This window comes from Musca domestica, unplaced genomic scaffold (genome assembly GCF_030504385.1).
Source record: "Musca domestica strain aabys unplaced genomic scaffold, Musca_domestica.polishedcontigs.V.1.1 13, whole genome shotgun sequence".
Classification (NCBI taxonomy): domain Eukaryota; kingdom Metazoa; phylum Arthropoda; class Insecta; order Diptera; family Muscidae; genus Musca; species Musca domestica.
The window spans coordinates 8,560,835-8,587,114 of record NW_026712172.1 but is presented as its reverse complement, the minus strand read 5'-3'; the positions used below and the strand labels follow the sequence as shown (position 1 = coordinate 8,587,114).

Here is a 26,280-nt window from a genome sequence, read left to right as displayed (position 1 = left end):
ATGGCCGGTGCTTGAGTTCTGGTGGCCAACCGAAGGTGCACATTTTCAGCTGACCTCTTTGGCAAGTAAACACAATCATTGTGTTTGTTTACAAACTGCTGGACAACGAATGTTTTCTCATCGGAGAAAACCAAATTCGGCAGTTCGCCACTTTTGGTCAAGCGAAGCATCTTTTTAGGTCTTTATAGTCTAACTTTTTCTGTTGCGGTGTAAGTTCCTTCACTTTTTGGAATTTCAATGGCTTTACCCCGAGCTCATTTTTCAATATTTGCCGAATGGAATATTGCGATATATTCAGCTCACGATCCATTTTTCGGCCACTGCGACGCGGGTTTCGATAAAGTCGCTTCTTTACTTTTCGAACCATTTCTGCTGATGTTGCTGTACCGTATCACGGTAACAAGCAATGGTATGAGACACAAAAGATTTGTTCACATTCAAATGCTGGAGTGATCTAACGATAACCACTTGCCGTTTCCAGCCAAATATAAAGAAATCACACTATCACACTTGAATTCCATTTTCTGGATGATTCTCAACAAAATGCTTTTGTACGCTTGATAATGAGCTGTCACTGGAATAATTTTAACAGCTGTCGGACAAATAGCTTGGAAATGACAGCAGTATATATTTGTTCTTTCTAAAAAATTTAAGTAAATCATTTCTAATTGTGTGGAACATATTTTCAGTTAAGGTTAGATAAAATGATTGGGGACGCCTAAAAGTATGCTACAAAATAAGAAGAAAAAATTCACTTGATGAATTTAATTGCAGGAAGTTCGTAGGAAAATATGCTTTTCAATGCTGCTTTATTCATCTATTTGATGAAATTAATGTTGGGTAGACTTTTCTTAAACTTTTTGGTGTTGTTCCTGACTTAATATTGAATTTTATTGATAACCCGTGTGTTTTCACGCATTTCACTTTAAATTAATAATTATAGAATACTTCGCGGTATAATGCTTTTTGAAAGTAAACATGCCCTTGCTGCCTAATCATTATTTTGAGTGAGCGCCACCTATTGGCGCCATAAATAAACAAATGTGTTCATGGCTTATGTCTTTACTGACAACAGCCACAACTCACGTCATTTCAGTTTTCATCCATCTTATTTACATGATCGTGTGGCAGTGTTGTATTTTGCCATGTAGCCACAATGTGTTATACTACAATTTATAACATTTGTTTGTGTTATACGCAACCAACAGTTTGACTCTTCTATTAAAAAAATCAGTTTGTTTTGTTTTGGCGCTCCTCTCATTTTGCATTGCCTCCCACTCTCTCTCTCTCACACTTATTAAATACCGGTCTCTTGTGTTCTCTGCCTTGTGAGAGAGTGTGGTGTTGTTCGTTCTGTTTTTTTTTTTTTTTTTTTGGTTGTTTACTTTGATTTTATTTTTTTATTTTCGTTTTCTGGTTTATTCCACATGTTGGTCTACGTTCTTTGGTGTTTTTTATTATTATTATTGCTTATTATTACGTTTTTCTTCCTCTCAAACACAAAACAATGATTTTTTTTTTAAATTTGTTGACATTATTAGTCATCTTTTTTCCTTGGCCATATTTGTTGTCGGTACTTTTGATTCTAAATTTTTGCTGTGATTGTTTAGTTGATGAGGTTTTTTTCTAGGGGTGTTGTCCCGAGTTTTTCTTTTGATTTTATTTGTTTTTTTCTTCTTTCCATTTTGATTAATATTGTTGTTGTAATATTACATGTCAAGTTTTCTTGTTGTTTCTTTTGGCTTCTTTGCTGAGTTTTTTATCTTATTTTATTTCCATTTTTATTCCAATTACGTTGTTGTGGCTCACGTGAGAGAGCGCCGCAGTTGTTGCTTTTTGGAGTTAATGTGCATCGTTGTTGTTGTTCGAAATTCTCTGTTGCCTGTTTTTGCTGGTATTTGTGTTGCGTGCTTGAACTCTAGCAAGCATTTTAGTTCACGTTCCTCAGTACGTCTATACAATTCGTGCGAAGTTGTTGGTTGTTCGGATGTGTTTTGCTGTTGGCACAGTGTCGATCGGTTGACTTTTATTTTTTTTGTTTGTTGTGTTTTTGTTTTTCTCTTCTGTGTGTAATTTGAGTTGTAGTGTGTAATATTTTGCTGGTTTTACAAAACGATCCCAACGGTGCTGTATTTGTTTTGTGTGTGTGTGTGAAATGTCCAAAGATTTTCTCTTTTCTGTTAATGGATTTACGAAGTTTGTAATGGAAGGAATTTCCCTCAAGGGAAATTATTTTAATTACACTGCAAAAACGAGAGCAAAAAATGAAAGAAAAACTAACAAATTACATTTCCAAATCGTTTAAGTGTCATTTAAATGTCAATCATTAATTTGTGGATGCTGGCTGGCTGTCTGGTTGGTTGACTTCTGCTTTAATAGGTTTTCTTCGATTTCTTCAGTCAACAGTAGTGGCAACTATTGCACAGTACACAGCAACAACAATAACAACACGATCAGTTTTACTTTAGTGGGGTGTTTGTTTGAATGTGTGTTGCTTGTTGTGTGCCTGCGTGTATGAGAGATGAAGAAGAATTTCGTTGTTGTAAGACCGACCCTCTCGCTGTCATTTACTTCGCGTGTATGTACATGTGCCTGTGTGTGTGTTTGCGTACTAGATTGACAGCCCAAAAAACACAACAGTGATGCTCAATTTAATGCTGCCCCAACTCATAAAATTAACTTCAACAAAACCCCCCCAAAAAAATTAAACAAATAATTCAAAAAACCTGTGTTTAAAAAAACGACAATAACCACAAGAAATCAAAACACAATAATAAAGGTCATTCATGTTTTTTTTGGATCAATCTGTAGTCACTCAAATTAAGTTCAATGAAATGATATGCTAAAATATACAACCCACATTCATTTGATACTCTCGATTAATTGAAAGCAAAAATCGAACATCAATAATAAAGCGGCAAGCAGTGCGCCTACTATTCACATCCCAAAAATGGCTATGAAATAAAAATAATATTTTTATGAAGTTGCTAGCAAAAATTGAAATAAAATACCCATTACGACTAATAAGGAAATAAGGCTACGTATTTTATTTTGAAACTCGATTGAAGCAAGTAACAAAGTAATCGCCTTTTCAATATTTCCCCACCATTTCTACGACAAAATAAAAGTAAAGCACAAAATAATTCAACAGATGACAACCATATTTAGTGAAATTCTTTGCTCAACCAAATCCCTCCCTTTCTATTTGCTATTGCAGGGATGGGTAATGTGAATTAAAAAAAATTGAAAACAATCAGATTAAGTTAATCGTATTATTTTGATAATAAGAAGGGAACAACTCTAGTTTAATAAAAACTCTTCGATTTTATCAAAATTTAGGTATTTTTATCCTGATTCCGGGAGGGACCCGGGACCCCAGATTTTTGAGCCGAAAATCCGGGTTCAAGTCCCGGGCTGGTCCCTTATCCCCTTACCCGATATAGACAAATAGGTATCTTTTGAAAGCTTATAAAAATACCTACCCATGACCACATGATGGGACAAGTGGTCACGGTTCGGAAGTTATAGTCAAATTATCGATTTTTTGAACCCGGATTTTTTATAAAACCCCCAAAAAGTCGAAAAAGAGCCCATTATGGGGGTCAACAAAATTAATGCCAAATTATAGTTGATACTTTTACTTTTCAAAAATGCTACAATTTTAGTAATACCTTTTATGGGTCCAGAGATATGGGTCTTTCCATCCGCATAGCCCGATTCTAACCAGTTCATTCAAATTATGTTTTCAATATAAAAAAGGTTTATTTCGCTTAGCCGTTGTTCCGTCCCACCAGAAAAGAAATTTCAGTGGATCAGGATAAAAATACCTACCTAAAAAAAATTCGAAAAAAATTGAAGTTTTTACAAAACTAGAGTTAAACCGGGATTCCAAAACCTCCATAAGAAAATATGTTTCGGAAAACAGTATAAAACTAACTACATGGAGATTTCTTAATTTTGAAAAAGACGGAGGGTTTTTCTAAAATTCGAATTATTTTAGTGGCAGAGAATGTCATACGGAATATCAGTGGATTTTGTGTACCTTTTAGCTTTTTCACTTTCTTCCTTTAACAAACGATAATGAAAGATTATCAGGATCGACAGACCGATAGAGATTTAAAGGTAGGGCTTAACTTGATTAAAAACTCTCCGATTTGTCGACGAAGATATTTTTACCCTGTTTAAAAGAAGATTTAAATCACTGGATTCGGGAAGTTCTGAAAAAATATAACAATTTTCTGGTTTGAAGTATAATTTGATAGGATATAAGAAAAGTTAAAAAAAAAAAAAAAAATACATGAAATCTGTACGGTCCATATAATTTAATATTTGAAGACCATGTCATCGCATGATCAGACATTTTGATAATAAAATACAATGATATATAGAAGCGCTGTTAGTTTGTAAGACGATTCATGGTTGAATTATATACGAAACTGAAGATGTTTGACAGTGAAACAAAACACTAACTTGCTCGAAATGGTAAAATGCCATTCCGTCATGCATAGACAAACACGAGAAATGTTTATACAAATGAGATCGGAATACCGTAGTCGATTTAATGATATACCTTAAAATGTCCGTCCAAGATGTCGTTGTGCCTGTCTGTTTGAAACAATAATGTAAGTTTCTTATATTTTTGAAGCTTGGTGACAGAAATAGAGATTGGTTAGGAAAAGACAGAACTTCGAGCTACAAAAACACTCGCAACGGTATGACAAGAACGAAAAGAGTGCTCAACAGGAGTAGAATCTGCTCAAGCTTACTCCTATTTCAGCGACATCGAAAAATTGAGTTTTCTCGATGTTCGAATTCGATTGAATTTTACTATTTTGTTAAATTCGAGCGAGTTTTTTGGAGGTCTGTGTGAATCAGAAGATCTTGTTGGTCAATTGTGATTGTATTTTCGGGATATAACACAGTCCGGAAACTTTCCCGCAAAAGAGTCAAGGTTTCGCTGCTTGTATTGTACGTATGAACGACAGCGCATTCCATTCACCGTAAATGTTTCTTTTCGAAAAAAAATAATGTCGAATGTCCTTGCCGGGTAAAAAGGGTTAATGTTAGCCATAGAGGTGGAAATAGACTCCATCTGCTAAAGTATGTTTTGGAATTCTGGATATTTTTCATGAATTTTAAGGACTTTTGTCTATTCTGAAATATAGGTATGTTGTATAACCAATAATCTTAATGTTATTTCTGTAAGCTGTGATCAATATGAAATCTGTCCACTTCATTAACTCTCCACCAACATTAAATATAAAAAAATTGCACTGTGTATCAAATATTTATATATTTTTATATGCTTTGATTAAACAAAGATTTGCTCACCATCAAAATTGTTTGCCAACGTTGACTAAATTGTTCGCCAACGTTGACTAAATAATAATTTGCTTGGGGTTGTCATTATGCATAAAATGCGCACATTGACAATTCCCATCTCTGATTTCGTGTAATAACTGTTGCCTCATTTCTCCTTATTGTTTTGTTTTCTCCACTCTCTTCCAAGAAAGCAACCAAGTGCTCTTTGCTCACATGTCTATTTACCACACCACAAATGAATAATTACGCTATACATTTACATAAACATGTTTGTGCCTCCCCTTCTCTATCCATGGTGTGATACAATTACCCGCTCTACAACTCCATGTTCATTGCCCATACATGTACCTATGTATGGCGGAATGGCATTATGCATTTAAGAAACAGATAGGAGATAAGCTGCGAGCGTCAGCACAACAAAAATATAACAACACGCAACAAATAAGAAATGTCATTACATTTTACTGACTGCTTTCTTGGTGTTGTTGTGGTGGTTTTCATTTTGAAGTTTTATCGGCTTATCATCATCTAGCCACCATTCAAACAACAAACGTGTTGAGCTAATTTATGGACATTTTTGTCTCCGTATTCTTGTTTTTGCCTTTTAGGGAGGGAATCAAAAACAAAGACCTGATTTGACTGCAAAAACGACTATCGAACATGGAAGCCTGTTTTCGGAATATTGTAAACAAATAAATATTTATCTACGTTGTTTTGTTTATAATTGCAAATGATTTGATATTTAAGGAATGTCATTTGAGAAGCAGAGATCGATCGGCATTTTCATTGTCAATGAGAGAATGAGTTAGAGAAAGTGATCGATTTAACTCTCGGAGAGTTCTAAAACTGAGTTGCCACAATGTTTTGCAATCAGTTATTTTAAGGAAGTGGAATTGAATGATGGAAATTTTTTGGTCTAGCAAAATGGCACTAAATACATAAATGAAACGTATTTTATACAAACGTTTTCTTAAATAGAATATAGACATTCTGGCAAATCTGAAGCGAGGAACCTCATTTTGTAACAATTCTTGGGTGGAGCGTGCTGAGTGCGATGGTACTGAGTATTATTGGAATGTCCAAGGTCTGCGGCCAAAATTTTTGCGTGCCCAAGGCTTTACCCTTCAGAATATTATCGCGATAATATTCGGCGTTTATTCTGGTGTCACGGTCGATTAACACGCGGAGAGCGACCATCGGTTGTTATGGCGGCCCACACCATCGCCATGGCCGGCGCTTGAGTTCTGGTGGCCAACCGAAAGTGCATATTTTCAGCTGACCTCTTTGGCAAGTAAACACGATCATTTTGTTTGTTTACAAACTGCTGGACAACGAATGTTATCTCATCGGAGAAAACCAAATTCGGCAGTTCACCACTTTCGGCCAAGCGAAAGAACTCTTTAGCTCTTTTGAGTCTATTTTCTTTCTGTTGCGGTGTAAGTTCTTGCACTTTTTGGAATTTCAATGGCTTTACCCCGAGCTCAATATTGAGATATGTTCAGCTCACGAGCCATTTTTCGGCCACTGGTTTTCCAGTCAAATATAAAGAAACCACACTATCAAGATTGAATTCAATCACGAAAAACTTTTTTCTGGAAAATTCTCACCAAATGCTTTTGAACGCTTGTAAACAATATAATGAGCTGTCACTTTTAACAGCTCTCGGACGAGTGGTTTAGAAATGACAGTAGTCTGAAGTTGGTTGCAGGTTTTCATCTCACCCTGTATTTGCATGACTTAACCTTCATAATTCTACCAATGATGCAACAAACTATTCTTATATTTTTGATATTTTTGCTCATTTAATCAATATTTAAATCCTATGGCAAAGCTGGTTAACATTTCTAGTACGCGCCTCGCCATGTACGTTTTTTCTGGTCATTGATCTGAATTTTTTTATTTTTCAAAACAATAAATGTGTACCCAAAGTTGGCCACGCTCAGAAACAATTGTAGACCGCTGGTAGCTCCACTATACCTATTTTTGTACCATGCCCATACCCTAATTTGTATTAAAATTGATCGGTCATGGAAGGTAGGCATTTCTAACATTTTTCCATGATAAAATTATATAGATTGGCGTATCAACACAGCTGCTGGTACAATGATCTTTCAAAACATTTTTGAAATTCTAAATTTTGAATGAAAACTTATTAAAATTAGTGAAATTGGTTGGAAATCATATATAACACTGACTTCTGAATGGCATCGTATAAGAAAAATCTTTTAAAATTCATTTATTTTCGGAGATATTTTTAAATATTTTTGACATATCAATGTCCGCGAGTGTTGATGCATCTACCTGTATTCTTCTGCCATGCATTTTTCTTAGAACTCTTGGCTACTGTGTAACACCTTTCCACCAGACCTCTTTCCCCAAGTGGGGAAAAATCTTCGATCTTTTTAATCTGGCAACTTTGAAATATGTTCTGTATCTTATCTTTGCCCTGATAACAACGATCTCCACTGTTTACTTTTTGTTGTAGAACAATTGTCATTAATATTTATAAAAGGGGAAATTTCGTTGTCTCTCTCATTAGCTCAGCTCTTATTGAACTAAATTCCTCTCTTTGTGCATTACTTGCTCTCCGAAAGAAAGAAACAAGGCAACTTTTGTAAAGGGAATGGGCACAATTTTCAAAATGCATTGCACGTCGTCGTGGTGTGGTTTTCTATTTAACTTGTCTCATTGCTATTGTTGTTGTGCCTGATTGACTGCCGTCTTCTTATTCCACTTCTCGTACTGTCTGTCTTACACGACAGCTAGGCAATTATTGCGTTTATTTTATCGGAAGAGGGGCGGAGGGGTTTCTTTTTCTTCCTGTGCTAACTGACTCTAATCATCATCACCGATACAACGAACGAACAAACGACGACAGTATTCTAATAAATTTGTCAACAAAATGAATGAAATCATGATTTTTAAATGAATTTCACGTACCCGGTTTGTCGCCCATCGTTTGTTTTTCTTCACTTTTCGACATTTATTTGAATGCAGGCTATTTGTTTAGACACAATCTTCGATGTCAACCAACCAACCAACCATCCAACCATACTGTGTACACAAATTTTATTTGACTTGTGTTTTTTTTTAACAAATAGATAAAGTTTATATAAAAAATTGACAAAAATATAAATAAATTTAAACAAAATGTTTTGAATGCAAACACAATCTATGGAACAGTTCCAATTTTGTATTTCTAAATATTACAAAGATCAAGACTGAAACATCCATTCAAAGGGGAATTGTGTAAAAATTCCTTTAAAGAAACAACAACGAATTCCATAACAACGAACCAAAACAACATTATTCCAATATGATTAAATTGAAATCACTTTTTCGCAGAGGACAAACGCCCTCACAGTCCTCATCGAAACATTCCAACAGTAGTAGCAGCAGCAACAATAATCGCAACAAATCCCAGTCGACTCAATCCCTAAACACTGCCATTGAAAACGAGGACAAAAAACAACAGGCGGCAGCAGCAGCTTCGGCATCTTCAAAATTCTATCCCAATGCAGATATTCCTCCGCCCATCATACAAATAGAAGGTTCTTCGAGTGAACGTGGCGTAGATGTGGGTGATGATCATTTGAATAACAGCTATCACAGTTTGGAGCCAAATAAATTATCAACTGGTATTGGTGGTAATACGGCATCATCGGGACAACACGCTCACACCTTGCCACACAAGAAAACCAAGGGAACAACAGCCAAGAAAGGTCAAAAACAACCCAAACCCTTGCCAGTTGCACCCACAGTTGTTGCTCCTCCACCAGGTGGCCCAACAGGCGATGTAATGACTTCAATGGCAGCTGTAGCACCCGGAACTCCAAGTTCTTCTGTCAAGCCCGGCTCGACAGCCTCCCTTTCGACATCACACTCAAATCCGGCACTATCAGCCACGACCGGAAATGCTGCTGCCACTTCCGCCAATGATTTGTATGCCCTAAATCCGGCATTTATGGCAGCAGCCGCGGCGGCCAGCTATCAATTTATCAACAGCGAGCAGCAACAGATTTTGGAGGTAAATTATAAAATTGAAAATGGTTTTGCTTTTCATTGTTTCAATACATAATAACCTTTTTGTTTTTCTTTTCCATTCCATTCAGGCTTCAAATATCAAAATGCAAGAACTACAATCTCAATTGGATCGTTTGGCACGTGATAAAATGTTGGCAGAATCTCGTGTAACGGAACTATTGCCGTATCAGAGTGAAGTTAATAAGCTTAAAAATGATATTATCAAAATGCAGGTAAGAATTGATTGAATTTCGGAATTGTGTATTAAAAAAATGTTGTGCCACATTTAAAAACCTTGTAAGGATACAATTATTCGATAATTGTAAAAATATTGCCCCAGTAAAAGATAACTTATTGCAAAGTGCTGCCCGAGTCAGCTGTTCCCCAACATATAGATTTGATTTTATCGAAGATATTAGTTCCAGTGTTTACATCTTAGGAAGAAAAATTACAAAGGGGATAGATGGGACATATAGAAGTAGATAAAAAAGAGATTTGTAGAACCGATTCAGCTGGGTGGTTTATATAGCCAGAAGATATTTTTAGCAAATCTATGGGTGACAATGTGCTTTCTGTCCAAGAAGAATATTACATTTTATATCTCTTACCTACCGATTAACATTCGTATTGTATGTTCGACAACCTGGTACATCTACAAATCTGGTGTGATATTATCACTACCCCCTCTCCATCCTCATATAGTCTACAGTAGCCAGGGCCGCTGTTTTCCCATTTTGAGGTCAGATACCTGATTCACGTCTGGCCTAATAACTGATAACCAATGACTTTAGATATCTTACAACCGGCTTCCAAGTGCCACCTCCTGCCAGCATCCTCATTTAAGATTGTCTTGAAAAATCCTGATACTGTAGCTTACAATTGGTTTGACAGTTTCCCCAATCGGTACATCAGTAGACTGGGACGAGGTAATTCATCAGCCATTTTATTCCTTATTATATTACTATGACGTGGAACCCAACAAAGCTCAATAATGTCTCGCATTTCCAAAACGGACTTTGTTGTAATCAAGAATGGCTCTCAATTTCATGGTACTTGACCTAATTGCTTTAGGGGATAGGTTGAAAAGATGTCGCCAAGTCCTAGGAGGCCATACACATAAACCTGTATTTTGGCCCTTGTGCGCTCTAATGTCTTTCCCATTACGGATAAGAATGTCATGAGCTTAAAATATATATCCAAACCTTAGACTCTAGTCATGATGCTTCTAAGGACTTTTAACTTTCTAGTTTTATGTTTCTCAAAACTCTGGCATTTTTAATTAGTACGTAATAAGAAGTTTTTACTGATAGCTGCATCCGAAGAGTGGTTTTATGTTGGTAAAATTGAATAGAAGTGCTACTATGTCTGCCACTGGACCTGATTTGATATGGGAATGTGATCATCTGGTCCACTTTAATCGCTGCAAAATATTTGTTGTGGAGAAGAAAAATAAGCATTAGAGTATTCAAAGGGTATTAAGGAAGTGCATACAGAAAGAGATTAGGTTCATTTCTGGTACTATCATCCATTAAAGCCCTTATCTAAATGACAGATGTAGAAGCTTTAATGTTTGAATGAGAATTATGATCAGAGTTTTCTCAGGACGACGTCCCCCCTTAGGGGGAGATACAAGAAGGAGTCCGCCGATATATCCCATCTTTACAACAGAACTTGTGTTAGTAGAAATAATGGGATGTGTGAAGTATGTAGGGAAACGGATGCTTATTTCGAATTTTATGTTCGTTTTTGGTAACTCAAAATGGGAACCCTTTTGTGAGGGCGCTACCAGGTACCGATTCCTACCATCTTTATATTAGATCTTGTGTAGATAGAAATATTGAGATGTGAATATTGAATATTTAAAATGTTGACCATTTGTGGGGAGCTTCTAGAAGGAGTGGGCCGATATACCTACCTTAACACCAGATCATGGATTAATACAAATATTGTGATGTGTGGTATTTGAAGACAAGCGGACTCTAATATTACATTTTGTAAGAGATATAATTATGCAAAATTTTGACCCTTTGTGGGGGAGGTTCTTGATGGAGTGGACCGATATTGTCCATTTTCGCACCTGACCTAGCACTGTTACAAATATTAGGATTTGCAAAGTTGGAGCAAAATTGGATTTTTCTTTCTCTTTTGCTGTGCAGTAAAATATATATTTTTGAAAATTTCGACTTTTTTTGGGGGAAGTACCAGAAGGAATGTACCGATATTGCCCATCTCCGAACTCGATCTAAGTTTGATAATAATATTACGATGTACCGAGTTTGGGCCAAATCGGATACTCCCTTCGAGAGTTTTTGAGCGTGCCAGCCAGGAAGACGGACGGACATCACTAGATCAAATGTTTTGATACGGATTTGGTCTAAAGAGACCAAGGGTATAAAGCCATTATTTCGATGAGGCTCGTTGTGGCCGTATCAAATGATATATACCCTCTCTAACCATATGGCTGAGGGTGTAATAAATTCACGATTAAGAGTTTATCGTGTTGTCTTTAGCCACTTTAGTCTTCTGGACCATCCAACAGAGCTTGATGGTCGGCCTAATATTTCCCAAGGCTTCCCTACACTCCAAAATAGCCATAGATTTAATGGAAAAAAGATTTACGCGCAATCACCAGACCCTTAAACTCGCGGCTTCCATTATCAACATTTAAGCTTTCACGACCAGTTTGATTTATTTTTTAGCTGAAATTGTTACATCTGATTGTGGTGTATTTTCACTCACGTCTAGGATTTCCAACCACTCACCACAAAAATAACAAATTTTAAAAGCCACACCTAAGAACTTATGTATGTACGTATTAGCAGCTGGCCGTGAAATTGGCAATGAAGAATTACGATAAATATGCATATCTCCCCTCCCGTAGTTTTTATGCTGTTCCTGAAGTCTTGGCTTGGAGTTTATCCAATGCATGTTTCAAAAATAGAATTTTCCACACTCTTTCGCTTAAAACACGATATTCTAATGCACATGCAATGGCATATAAAACGAATGAAACCGACGTCAAGTGTTGTTTTTTTATTTTGTATAATTTGGTACCCTCTCCCCTTCTTTTTCTGCCCCTCAAACGACAACAACACATTTGCTTGCTATGTTCATTCAATCATAAAACCACAAAACGAAAACATTTCATTTGAGATCAGCGAAAATATAGATCTATATCTGTCTAGCTGTCTATCCACCTATCTAACTATCCATCTATATGTTCGGTTAGGCAGCTCAATAACAAATCAACCACTTGACCACAAATCTATCAAAATTCTTTCTGGCGGGCTGGCGGGCTGGCGGGCGGTCGTAAACAGAACAAACCAACTTTAGACCCGCGACGACTTACAAATGGGTTTTAGTAAGGAACAAAACAACAACAACAACACAAACAGTTATGACTTTTGTTTTTGACTCAATCTCATGCCGTATTTTGGGAAGTTGCCTCATTGCCAAAACATGATTCCATTATTTACGGCATATGTGGTGTTAATGATAACTGACTGTTGGCGGACATTCCCTTTGTCGGGGTGTTCAATTACTACTTGATGGCGTTTTCAATTTGTCATGTTGTTCTTATTGTTGTTATTGTTTTATTTATTTTTTTTATATTTCTAGAGTGCCCAAGAGAAGAATCAACTGGAAATTGCAAATTTAAAATATGAAAATGAGTCGTTGAGAAATCGCTTAAGAGACGTCGTCAACTCGCCTTTATCCGATGCGGAAAAACATCAAATCATACAAGATTCTCAACGTTTACATAGTTCAGCACCAGCTTCAATTGCTCTACCAACAGTAAGTTATACCGTCGAAAGATATCAATGACAACAATGTAGTAACATCTAACATATTATTACCTACTCCCGTCCCTATTTCCAGTCTGCAGAACACGACAATGGTGGCACTCCCTGCCTCACCCCGGACTGGGATAAACATTCCTCGTCCAGTGAAATTTCTGTAGCTTGCCTGCAGGACAAGATCATACAAATGGAAGAGACCCATTACTCAACCAATGAAGAATTACAAGCCACACTCCAAGAACTATCCGATTTGCAGGCTCAATTGAGTGATGCCCAAACGGAAAATGAACGCCTAGCCGAGGAGAAGGATGTCCTGTTCCAATCGTTGTGTCGACAAACCGAAAAACTAAACGATTCTCGTACCCAAATCAATAACCTGCAAGAGCTATTGCTTAGAGATGCTAACAAAAACAATGCCGAGGAGGCTAATTCCTCTGAAAGAGAAAAGAAATTGATGGATCTTATCAAGACAGCCCAGGATGAACGCGAAGCTGTCTTAGTCAAGCAAGAAGAACTCAATGCCGAGTTGCAGGAACTAAGGCAGGCTAACGAAAATCATATTTCCGACCAAACTCGTCTAAGGGAGCGCATTGCTCTACTCGAATCGTCCATTGATGCGGAGCATGCCCAGCGTAAACAAATGGAACTACAGTTACAATCAGCCAAAGAGGAAATTTCACACGGACTTATTGAAATCAATCGCTTGACAACCCTGCTGGAGAATGCCAAATCAAAAATCGAAGAGCTAGAGCAAGATTTGGCTCGGGGTGATAAAACCGATCTCAGTGAACTTTTAGATGCTGCACGCAAGGAAAAAGATCTTCTCGAAGAGAAGGTGGCCGAAATTCAAGATCAGTGGTCACGCAGTCAGGCCGAAGTAAGGCGTCTAAAAGACCAGATTGCCGATCTTACAGAAGAGCTCAAAGTTTCGAAAAACAACTCAAAATGTGCCCTCTCCCATCTCGAATTCCGTTTGGATCAAATGCAACAGGAAAAGGACAAACTATCCGCTGAACATCAACAATTGTGCGAGAGTACAAACGAATTACAAGTGCAATGTAAATGTCATCTAGAGGACAAAAATCAACTCCAATCACTGTTGGGCGAAAGCCAACAACAGCTCAGTGAAATGGAACGTAAACTGAAGGAAGCCCAACAGCAATTGGAAGATCTGCAGCAGCTACGCAAACAAGAAGCCGAAGAATGGCAGCAATTCCAAGCGGATCTTCTGATGACGGTTAGGGTGGCCAATGATTTTAAGACTGAAGCCTTAAGTGCTAGAGAACAATTAGTATTGGATAATAAGACGCAGAAAGAGAAGATACGAATGCTGGAGCAGCAAATTGAAAAATTAACCAAACAACGTAAGTTAAACAAATCGATGTGAATTGCAAACGGATTCTTCGGCTCACGGGGAACGATTGCAAGATTAAAACAAGTGAGAAAACTGTAAGTTCGGCCGGGTCGAACTTTTAATATCCACCACCGATTGAAACGAATTTGGCAATTAAAAATTCGGCTAAAACCTTTAAAATACTGAATGTAGCCGTTATATTAGGGTTCATAAGCTGACGTGAATCTGCATACGCAACTTTTGTCATAAGCCGTTACAATATTTAAATGCGAAACTTGAAAAAAAAAAAAATCGGTGAAAAATGTAGCTAAAATCATCAAAATACTGAATATAGGGAGGTACTATTATATGGAGCTACACCAAAACGTGGATCTGCACAGACAATTTTCTGTCATAGGCTGTAGTATTCATTACGAACTTCTAATACTAAATTTGAAACAATTGCGGTAAATAATGTCGATAAATTCATCAAAATACCCAATATCGGGAGGTCAGTTATATGGGGGCTATACGAAGACGTGGACCTGCATAGACAATATTCTGTTATAGACTTAAATATCCATTACGAACTGTAAATATCAAATTTTAAACAATTCCGGTGAATAATATCGCCAAATTCATCAAAATACCCAATATCGGGAGGTACCGTTATATGGGGGGTATACGAAGACGTGGACCTGCACAGACAATTTTCTGTCATTACGAACTTCAAATATCAAATTTTCGATTTCCGGTGAATAATGTCGCTCAAGTTACCCAAATATAGAAAATAGGGAAAATACCAAAACCCATGGCCTATTTTCAATGCCAAATGTCCTGCAAATATTTGAGTAAAATTTTATCAACCTACTTCATTTCGTTCAGAAGCTAGGGTGATTTCCACAGACGGACAGACCAACCGACATCGCTAATTCGACATAGAATTTTATGCTTATCAAGAATATATATACTTCGTGGGGTCTAAAATGTATATTTCTAAGTTTTACAAACGGAATGACAAACTTAATATAGGGTGGAGCGAAAAAGTAATGACATATTCATTAAACAGAGGGAGGTATTAACTCGAAGTTGGATTCGTTACGAATTTTACTTAAATCGTGGTTTTCCTTTGAACCAGTTAGTTAGTTAGGCTAGAAACTTTAGAAGGTTAGGTTAGGTAAAGAAGATTAAATATAAAATAATTACGAAATTGTGGGACCATACTCAGTAAGATGACACAAAAGTAAATGCCAAAGAAAAAAAATTCAAATTTGTCTTCCTATTTAAAATTTTCATAATTATGTAAATAATTTGAAAAACACGTTTAGAATGGTATTTTTATTCAGAAACGGACTCTATAAGTACTCCCAAATATCCTTAAAGAGTCAAATTTTAAACCCACTTCATTTGTAATTTGTATTAGGTCTGGCGGAAATTTGATAGACGCCAATTATCAAATTTATCTCTGTTCCGAAAGAAACAACCTTTTACTCGAAATAAAACTGAATTGAACTTTCTTTTTTTCATATAGAAATTTAACATTTAACTTTTCTTATTTTTTAGAACAACAACAAACCGAAACACAACAATCCGTATTATCCACGGTACAACAAGAAATGGCCTCCAGACGCAGTAAAGTAGGCAGCTTTTCCAGACAAGATTCACGACTGTCTGTCAAAACCCTGATCGAAAGTATAGAAAATAACAAACAGGTAAATAGTAATTGATCATCGGAGAAAATGATGAGAATATGTTTTGCATTTACTTCGACAGTATTTTTTAATTGGAATCTTAATACCTTGTTAATGGAATTCATGCCTAGACTTGGACCATTGTAATATTTTGGGAAGGAATTTTACATTAATTAGAAGTATTACGTTATTAGGCATTCCGGCACTTAAGCATTTTGAAAAGAAGATTAAACCAATTGCTGCGTCGGTACCACCTCCGGTCTTATGTATTTTCATTGATGGAATCACAAGGCCAAAATTTGTGAACGTGAAACATTAGATATAAAAACTGAATGCAAATGTCCCGCAAAGAATGGGTAAAAGCTTCACATCTAATAATTTCACGTTTAAGGAATCTTCTGTGTGGGGAAAAAATATTTCAACAGAATAATAAATCTCGTGTTGTCTAATTAAGATACTTTTTCACAAACAATAAGCCTGTTTGAAAAGGGAGTACAGAGTATTTAACCATCTATATTTTAGCGTTCACTGTCTTAGTTCCTGTGTGGCATCTGTATCTTCTTATCCGTGCTGTGTGAAGAACACATTTACCTCCTTACAACTGGAAATATAAATGATCAAAGAAGACCCAGAGTTAGTCCACATTTTTCAACACATTGCTTTGCTTTTATACGTTTTTAAACTAACGTTGTTTGTATTCTTGGTATAATCTCCTTGTAGGTTTCTGAGACTCATTTTACCCGAATTTTATCGCACTGATGCAGATGTCTTTCCAAGGAAAGTAAGAAAGCAACAGTTGTCATAGCAATCCATGACAGTTTTTGTCAAATTTAAAACTCCTCAGGAGGAATCAGTTTCCACATATGTGATACCTGTGTAATGCTTAGGACGATCTGTGTTATGTTTATGATTTCTGCCCACCCCTGTATAATATTTTATGTTGGTACAGTTTCGAAGATTTTTTGAATATGGGGTAACTTTGCAATTAGCGTGGCATTCGGAGTAATTTTGTTAGATCAATTAACTCCAGTAATTCCTTGTTCCAACAGTTTTCGATTTTGCTGAATTATTCGTTCCGTCCCTAATCATTCTGTTTCGATCTGGACTGCATTTCTCAGCGACTACCAAAGTACAAAGACGGCAATATAACACAACAATGCGCTCCGACATGCAGTGTTCTGTGTCCAAATGTCCTGTATGAATAATCGCCAGGGGGAGTCACCATAAATTAGTTGAACAAGATCATGATAATGAGATAAATACTAAGAGTTTCAGCTGGATTTTTTATATGAAATGTCATTCCAACCATTACAATTTTTCCCTGCACCAAAAATAGATGTTCTTCTTGCCTGTAAAGTCCCCACGATGTTTCACATTTCTTAAATATTTCAACAAATCCACTTTATAGGGAAACCAATAAATGTCTCGCAGTCTCATTCGCTGAAAAACCCGGTGAGGAAAAGTCAAATGTCGGGGCGGGGCCGACTATATGATACCCTACGCCACTAAGCATATTTAGTAGAGCTCCCGTAACACCTAGAGCTCCACCTATCAACATTTGGCTTTAGAACAGTTATAATTTGGTTTCAGGGGGAACTAATATATGGGAGGCATATCCAATTCTGAATCCATTTTCACTAAATTTGACGGGGACAATTTAATATTTTATAACAAATAACATTGCTATAGAGTGCATGATATCATTTCGAGAAGGAAATGGAAACGTACGTCCCGAAATTCATTCCATTTGGGCTGATATTAGCCATTATTTGCATAATAAACCTGAAATCGGATTAAGGATGTATATGGGAGCTATATGCAAATCTTAGCCAATATCGATAAAATTTGGCAAAGGTATTTCCGAGCTCTATAAGATATCTGGTACCAAATATCATTGTTGTCCATGTGTGCTTGCTTCTAAACTGAATTCCGTCGGATGTGCCAAAATTCAGGACTTTTGGACTGATATTGCCCATTTAGTGCACAATTAACCCTAAATCGGTTAAAGATATATATGCGAGCTATATCCAAATATGGGACGATCTTGGTAAATGTTGGCATAGGGCAGTATCTGATATCTGATACCAAACATCATTCTTGTGGGGTGCATATTACGAATGTTGGGAACATAAACACCAAACCGGATGAAACATATATATATGGGAGCTATAGCTATATCTGAACCGATTTTCACCAAATTTCATGTACTTGCTTATAGACTGAATTCGTTCGGATATAGCAAAATTCGCATAGATATTGGTGCACAATTAAGCCGAAATTGTTTGAAGATATATAGGAGCTATATCTAAATCTGATCCGATTATCCCTAATTTCATTAGGGTTAGTCCTTGGAAAATTTCATCTCAATGGGATATTAAATGTGATCTGCATTTTGTTTACAAGAATACAGGGACGGACAGACGGACCTCAGATCCACAAAAGTAACTATGGGTCTATCCCGATTTCTTCTCCATGTTACAAACAAATGCACAAAGACCCTTACTACTATGTGGTGTAGGGTAAAAAAGTAATTTTATTGGTGTCACTCGCTAGGGAGAACATCCTACAAGAAAGGAATTTAGTTCAAAGAGCAGCATCTTTACAGATTTAGTTGCACATCTCAATCTGTACTGAATAATCTACTTAACATAAATCCCTTAAGCCTGTTTAGTCCTCGGCTGAACTTCGAATTACAAGACATCTATATACCTGACAGGGACATCTGGAACTGAAACAGCCCACCTTTCAACGGGTTTGGGGTCTTCTGTGAAAATCTGGATATCAGAAACTCCTTTAAACTTAACAACTACTGCAGTGTATTCCAGGCAGAAATCGTTGCTATCAAAAAATCAATTGACCTATTGGCAAACAGAATCAGTGAACTAAACGTTCAATTTTTGAATGTAGAAATGTCCTGGAAGAAGTTAAGTCGTCCATTAATAATTTTTGGGTTCCAGACCATTGCAACAGTACCGGCAATGAATTGGCAAGACGTGCATCCGAGCTAATCGATTCGGAAATCGAGAACTCGACGAAGCCACCCTTTGTGCCACTAGTGATACATAAACAATACTCCGAAAGATTTCAACAAAACTGGCTAAATAGAAGAGGATGCAACGTTTCTAAGAAAATTTGACCGGTGTTATCCGAGTAGATTTCAAGATGATGTTGGAAACTGATACAGTAGATCACATACTTTGCCATTGTTCAATTCTTTTCGGTGTAAGACATAGGCCAGCAGTCATTCTTCAGTTAGCCAAAAGACTAAAGTGGAAAAAGATGACAAGTTAATCATTTTCACTATTTTCTTGAACTGTAGGATGAATTCATCTGAGCAACAGGTTTCAGAGTGGAGTGGTTGTTATGAAGCCACCGTGCATCCTTGCCACTACGAGGCAGAATTCGAATTATTAGATAGTATCTTAGTATTGTCAAACATAAATATTGACAATATATTATCACTGTTACTTTCATGGTGTTTAGCAAGTTGTTTGAATTGTATTCCGTTCCAACAGCATTACTTTATGAAGCTTATGACTGTTTTCCAGGCTTTAACGAAGTGTAGTTCAGCATTATGTTTACAGTAACTTATATCTCTTTAATTTGCCAACTTATCTAATTTCATACTTGTATCCTTTTCATTTTAGACCGCCAAAGCCGAAGAACCAGAGTCTCGCTATAGCTCCTCGTCAAGCTTAAATAGTAGCAGTACTCCCGAAATAACCCCCAGTACTATGCCGTTAGTCAGTACTACAACCAATAATCCCGATTGGTCAGAAAATGTGAGTATTCTATTTTTGTTTCTTATTCCAAATCTTTCTAACCTTTCCCTTCCGTTCAACACAAATAGGTTTCCCGACTAACGCCCATTATTGGCAGCTTAAATACAACAACAACGGCAGCTACATGCACACCCAATAATACCACATCATCCCTTGGCTCGTCCTTGACGACGACAACAACAACGACCAAGGGTCCTCTCAGGGAACAACAACAACAGCAATCTGTAGTATCCAATCTACACATCAGTAGTCTCAACAATGTCTCCAAATCTCTGTTAAGTGGTAAGTTGTACTTAAAGCAGTTATGAGACGAACCCCATTTTAATTTATTTCATTTTTTTTTTTTTATTTGTTAACAGGTGAACGCAAAGATCCTTTGAACATGTTGGCCAAAAATGGCGGTTCAAAGCGTAATGCTTTGTTGAAATGGTGTCAAAATAAAACTGTCGGTTATCGCAATATAGACATCACAAATTTCAGTTCATCCTGGAATGATGGCTTGGCATTTTGTGCAATTTTACATTCCTATTTACCGGATCGCATTCCTTATGATACTTTAAGTCCAGCCAACAAAAGACGTAATTTCTCATTGGCATTTGCTGCCGCTGAATCGGTGGGCATAACCACAACTTTGGTAAGTGAAAATTGTTTTGATTTTTATCGGAAAATTTTGGTATTAACTTTCGGTTCGTTATTCTTTTCAGAATATCAATGATATGTGTCAAATCGAACGTCCCGATTGGACCCAAGTAATGTCTTATGTTACAGCTATTTATAAGTATTTTGAAACTTAAGAAAGTCATCTCCTCACATCTTTCTTAGTTTTAATATTTTCGTTTTCTCTTCATTTTTTAATTATAATTATTTTATTTTAAACATCTGTTGGCGTATATATTTTTTATTGTTAACGAAAATCTTAAATGTTATTATTTTATAAGTTCTATTCTCCCTCCTCCTCATCCCTTTCTCATTCTCCAAATAATCTAACGATAATGCCGAATCTTCATTTTTTATGTTTTTATGCAAAGAAAGCCAAATTATTTTATAAATTTTCTTTTGTTATTTTAACATTATTATTTTCACATTTCATTAAATTTATTATTTATTTTATTGTGTATTTTTTTAATTAATTACAACAAAAAACAAACAACAATAATTATGATAAATGTTTAATTAAGAAAGTGTAAATATTTTGCAGATCAACCATTATTAGCTACTAAAAAATCTATTATTTATTTTTGATAAACCAGAAACAAAGCAAAAAAGAAGAAAAAAGTAAAGAAAAAAATAATAAATATGAATAATATGGAATTTGTATTGTAGTTTTATTTATTGAAATCGACTGGGTAACGAGGATATATACTCTGGTGATGTTTTGGGCTGAAGGAAATCATGAATTAAAATTCCGTCACAGTTTTTTTTTTTCCAAAGAACTTGAATTGAAAACAGGAATTTAAAGAAGTACTAAAGAAAGATAATTTTTTTAGTGCATGGGGTGCAAGTGCCAGGTAATGTAAAGCTACCAGCTGGTTACAATTTTTCTTGAGTGTGCCCGATTTCAGCAAATTTTGTTTTTGTATTTATTGTTTTGAACAATAAAAACAAAAAAATGATTAAAATCAATGACTAGAAGAAACGTACATCGCTGGGCTCGCATTCAAGAAACTATGTTAGTCAGAAGTGATTAAACACATCTCTACCGGCTAAGTGACCAAAAGTTTTTTTTAAAATTTGATGTTTTTAAGTAGCCGGCCTTCGGCTGATTCTCCTCTGTGTATGCCCAAAACCGGGTGTGCAACACAACAGTTTTTTAAATTTGTAAAATTTTTAAAGTTTTCAAAAAATTATACTTTTAATTTAGTTGTAATCAAGGCATAGAGCTCAAAATGGTTATTCGATATAACTTTAGTTTAGTAAAAACTCTCGGATTTTTTTTGGACGGACCCGGATTCTCTAATGTTTGACCCAAAAAGTTCGGGTTTAAGACACGGACCTTTGGCTGGGAAACCACAAGTGGCTATCGTTAGAGAACTCCAGCATTTAAATATGAATAAATCTTTTGTGTCCCGTACCATCGCTCGTTACCGTGCTACTCGTTGCGTAGCCCGACGTCAAGGAAGTGGACAGAAGAAAACAGAAACATCAGCAGAAATGGTTCGAAAAGTAAAGAAGCGACATGATCGAAACCCGCCTTGCAGTGGCCGAAAAATGGCTTGTGAGCTGAACATATCGCAATATTCCATTCGGCAAATATTGAAATTCCAAAAAGTGCAAGAACTTACACCGCAATAGAAAGAAATTGGTGAACTGCCGAATTTGGTTTTCTCGGATGAGATAACATTCGTTGTCCAGCAGTTTGTAAGCAAAACAAGTTAAAAAGCAGTAAGTTCCGAACTTTAAAAACCCTCCACCATTTTGAACGAATTTGTAAATGTTCAAAAAATAAAATTCTTAAAATTTTAAAAATACCGAATATAGCCGTTATATTCGGGTCTATACGAAGTGGACCTTCATGGGCATTGTTTGTCATAAACCATTACCATATTCAAATTCGAAATTTGAAATAAACGGTGAATAATGTAGCTTAAATCATCAAAATATCGTATATAGGGAGGTACCGTTATATCGGAGCTGTGCGAAGACCTGGACCAGCATAGACAATTTACTGTCACAGGCTGTAGCATCTATAGGGAGGTACTGATATATGGGGCCTATACGAATACCTGGACCTGCATAGACAATTCATTCGAAAGATAGCGTGATTACAACAGACAGACAGACGGACATCGCTAAATCGTCTTAGAATTTTACGCTGATCAAGAATATATACATATATATATACTTTGTTGTGTCTAACGTGAGTATTTCGAGGAGTTACAAACGGAATGACAAAGTTAATATACCCTCCATAGTATGGTGGAGGGTATAAAAATGATCGTGTTAACTTGCCAAAAAGGTCAGCTGAAAATGTGCACCTTCGGTTGACCAGCAGTACTCAAGCGCCGTCCATGGTTCGGCATATTTCGACTTTTGAGTTCCCAGAATCAGGTTGCAAATTAATAGTTTTGATGAAAATTTCAAAAAAATCCGAGAGTTTTTACTAAACTAGAGTTAAGCCGGTTATTCTAACAATGGACATCCAGACGCTAATGGAACTCTAGAGGCCCATAATTCGGAATCTTGGGATCCCAGGGGATCTCAATCTGTGAAAAAGCCATAATTTATATTTAAACCTTATTTTTAATTAATAATTTATGCAAAGCTAAACATGTAGCGTTTTTTTTTATTTCGCTAAAAAATTCAAACATGTAACAAATTGTAATAGCAAACCACTAAATACCTATACCTACACATATAACTATTCTATATATCCTAATAATAAAATACTGATGTGACCATCCGTCTAGTTTATTTTCACATCTAAACTTGTGCCGGTTTGGCCACGGTAGCTTTCGTGGTTTTGGGTTGAGCATTCATGGCATCCAGTTCATTTTGTATGCATTCAAATTGTTGATACAATTGCAAGAGTTCATCGTGATTCATTTCCAGATTAATATCCTCCCCCGCACCCGTCTTCAATTGGAGCACTGCCAATGCTGTCTTCTCCCGTTGCTGACAATGTGATGAGATTTCGACATTCAATTTCCAAGCCACATCAGCAATTTCATTCGATTCATAACAATCTCTAGCTAAATTATTCATAATCGGAGTTGTTTGACGCACCCATAGGCGAACTATGGCATCGATTTTTGCTTCATCCTGCAGCTGTAGCTTATCCCTTAATTCAGCTTGTAATAGGGAAGGTTTTATAATGTAAGTGCTGGTGCGTCGCAATATATAAGAAAAGGTTTTAATCAATAGCAAGAAATCTGGACGTGGCACCCCAACCAATCGTTCCAATTCCTCCAGGGCATTTTCATTTTCCGCAGTAGAGGAGGCATTTTCCCCTTTGGAATCTCCGCCAGCTACTGTGGTCAACATTTGCCGATGAACATATTGAAGAACGGTGCTGAAGGTGTTGTACGGCAAGGAGTTGATAATTTTAATGCCTTCTCGGGCCCTATAATGATAAAATCCGTTGAGATGAGTACTTTAACAAAGATTAAATGATAGAATTGCTTACCTATCTGTTATTTTAATCCAGTTAATACTCATTTTAATTGTTTGTATATTTATATTTAAATTTTTTATTTATCTCTAAGCAACTATGTGAAACGAGCGAAGGTAAGGCAGATGTCTTGGCCGACGACAATTTAAAGATAGTCGCGAATGAAGGAAGAAATAAGACGAAGAATGTATAGAAAGTGGAAAAGGTAACAATGCGCGTAACATCTGTTTGTTTAAGGGATCTATAGATCGAAAACTAAGACAGGGCTATGAAATCATTATTAATGCTATTCATTTTGAAATGATAGCTGGATTCTTTTTAAAGGCCCCAATCACTATCAATATGGCTGTACAGTCCATTGTACAATAAATCAAGGTACGGCATAGCTAACAATCGATTTTATTTTTTTATTTGTTTGGCTTAGCATGTCAAATTTAGTTGTGTCTACTTTTTCATTTGTAATTTAAACGCCTATAACAACTGTTACATTGTTTCTCAAAAAGTGATAAATTAACAAAAATAAAGATTTGGGATTTTTTTTTTTTTGTAAATTCATATTTAAAATTAAATTAGAGCAGATTCCAATTGAAGATAAAATAGGAATTTGAAATATTTGAATTATTTAGATAAATTTATTTGGTTTCATAGAAATGCTCTGCTTATAAAGATACGTTGTAATTTTAAGATTTCTATACCCTCCATCATAGTACGGAGGATTTAGCAATGTACGTCTGTGGAAACCACTCTAGCTTTTGAACAAATGAAGTAGGTTGATAAAATTGTACTCAAATGTATATTATGTCTGCAGAACTTTTGGTATTCAAAGTGGCCCAAAGCCCAAATATAACGGTACCTCCCAATATCCGGTATTTTTATGATTTTAGCGACATTATTCACCGGAATTGTTTCAAATTTAGTATTTGAAGTTCGTAATGGATACTACAGTCTATGACAGAAAATTGTTAGTGCAGATCCGGTTCTTCGTATAGCCCCCATATAATGGTATCTCCCGATATTCGGTATTTTGATGATTTTAGCGACATTATATATCGGAATTGTTTCAAATTTGGTGTTTGAAGTTCGTAATAAATACTACAGCCTATGACAGAAAATTATCTGTGCAAGTCTGCGTTTTGGTATAGCTAAATTATTCACCAATTTATTTTTTTTAAGTTTCGCAGTCAAATATTGTGTTTTAGATGTTTCATCAAAATTTTTTTAATTAATTTTATATTTTTTTTATTTCTTTTATTTTAACACAGACATTTGACTTAGCCATTACCTCAATGGATTTATCGATTTATGGCCGAGAAATCTTAGAAATTTTTAAGCAATAATTTTTGCCTAAAGCTTGAAAATCTTATTCCACACAGATATAGTTTTTCCTACAACTTTAATCCTTAATACAAAAAGCCATATTTTCTTATATGTGATATAAACAAAAAAATCTTTATTTATGAATAAATAGAGAAATATGCAATAGGATCTAGGCATTTCAATAATCATTTCAATTATTTTTTTTCGTTTTTATTTCTTCTTAAATTACAATTAATGTGTGTTATCATTAACAAACAATTCTAAAAAAAATAATAAACTTAAAAGTACAATTTCTTTTTTGTATAAAGGACTCAATTTCTATTCAAAAGATTCAACTTTTGATATGTTTCTGGGAGAAGAAAACAAAACAAATAAAACAAAAAAGCAACTGTACTAAACTAAACTAGGCAACTAAAAATAATTGAAGTAAAATACAATTGAAATACAACTAAATAATGGGATAATTGAAATAACTTAAAATGTAAAAAATAACTTAACAACATTAGGATAATTTTTGTTCAATAATTAAGGTGTATGCAATTTCTATATAAAAATATGTATTTTTTGAATTTTGATGGGAAGCCAACTGGAGAATCGACTTCAAATCAAAGAAATAAAGTCAGGTATTTTTTCATAGAAACAAAACAAGTAATAGGAGAAAGCAAACAATTATTTTGGGGGGTGACAAGTGACAAAACAAGGAGGGCGCTAGTCATAAACTATCGACTCAAATTGTTGATATACAGGGCATGTAGTTCAGTGCGTGGGGTGTTTTCAAAGAGGGCGGCGCGATTTTGACCTTCGCCCTTCTTGACCCAATGACCATATACTCGGAAGGCACAGCCATCAATAACCTGAGTAATGGGAAGAAGAAGAATAGATTTTAATTAGAAAGTGCTTTAAA

General features: G+C 35.8%; 3 protein-coding genes across 6 annotated transcripts in view; 1 reads left to right on the top strand and 2 right to left on the bottom strand.

Annotated features, from left to right (window-relative positions):
• Positions 1-1,944: 1,944 nt before the first annotated feature.
• LOC101899793 (cytospin-A) lies at positions 1,945-21,262 on the top strand. Of its 2 annotated transcripts, none has more exons than XM_005180409.4 (10): positions 1,945-2,124; positions 8,424-9,349; positions 9,435-9,578; positions 12,964-13,140; positions 13,225-14,509; positions 16,042-16,190; positions 19,817-19,951; positions 20,020-20,233; positions 20,311-20,585; positions 20,656-21,262. In XM_005180409.4, exons 2-10 carry the CDS (start codon positions 8,639-8,641, stop codon positions 20,743-20,745), a joined length of 3,180 nt encoding a protein of 1,059 aa, XP_005180466.1. In that variant the 5' UTR covers positions 1,945-2,124; positions 8,424-8,638; the 3' UTR covers positions 20,746-21,262. The 2 variants fall into 2 exon arrangements, with proteins under 2 accessions (XP_005180466.1, XP_058974591.1); XM_059118608.1 differs by having other exon boundaries at positions 1,971-2,018.
• A 1,923-nt stretch (positions 21,263-23,185) lies between these two features.
• On the bottom strand, positions 23,186-24,229 carry LOC101900078 (uncharacterized). Its single transcript, XM_005180411.4, has 2 exons — positions 24,075-24,229; positions 23,186-24,011 (listed from the first exon to the last, which is right to left on the bottom strand). The coding sequence occupies exons 1-2, from the start codon at positions 24,104-24,106 to the stop codon at positions 23,372-23,374; spliced, it is 672 nt and encodes a 223-aa protein (XP_005180468.1). The 5' UTR covers positions 24,107-24,229; the 3' UTR covers positions 23,186-23,371.
• Positions 24,230-25,546: 1,317 nt separating this feature from the next.
• LOC101900257 (phosphorylase b kinase gamma catalytic chain, skeletal muscle/heart isoform) overlaps positions 25,547-26,280 on the bottom strand; it is a 44,273-nt gene continuing 43,539 nt past the window's right edge. The window contains exon 9 of one of the 3 annotated variants that reach the window (XM_011292932.3): positions 25,547-26,230. In XM_011292932.3, coding sequence (XP_011291234.1) covers positions 26,096-26,230 — 135 coding nt within the window. In that variant the 3' untranslated portion in view covers positions 25,547-26,095. The remainder of the gene's footprint in view (positions 26,231-26,280) is intronic. The other 2 variants (XM_005180413.4, XM_005180412.4) reach the window with 2 other exon arrangements.

What these genes read in the sequence shown, in the direction of transcription:
- LOC101899793 (XM_005180409.4), top strand. Translation starts at nt 8,639, where the DNA reads ATGATTAAATTGAAATCACTTTTTCGCAGAGGACAAACGCCCTCACAG. An exon ending in ATCCCGATTGGTCAGAAAAT is followed by an intron (nt 19,952 to 20,019) that starts GTGAGTATTCTA and finishes CAACACAAATAG; the next exon opens with GTTTCCCGACTAACGCCCAT. An exon ending in CTCCAAATCTCTGTTAAGTG is followed by an intron (nt 20,234 to 20,310) that starts GTAAGTTGTACT and finishes ATTTGTTAACAG; the next exon opens with GTGAACGCAAAGATCCTTTG.
- LOC101900078 (XM_005180411.4), bottom strand. Translation starts at nt 24,106, where the DNA reads ATGAGTATTAACTGGATTAAAATAACAGATAG. An exon ending in TGGATTAAAATAACAGATAG is followed by an intron (nt 24,012 to 24,074) that starts GTAAGCAATTCT and finishes TTATCATTATAG; the next exon opens with GGCCCGAGAAGGCATTAAAA.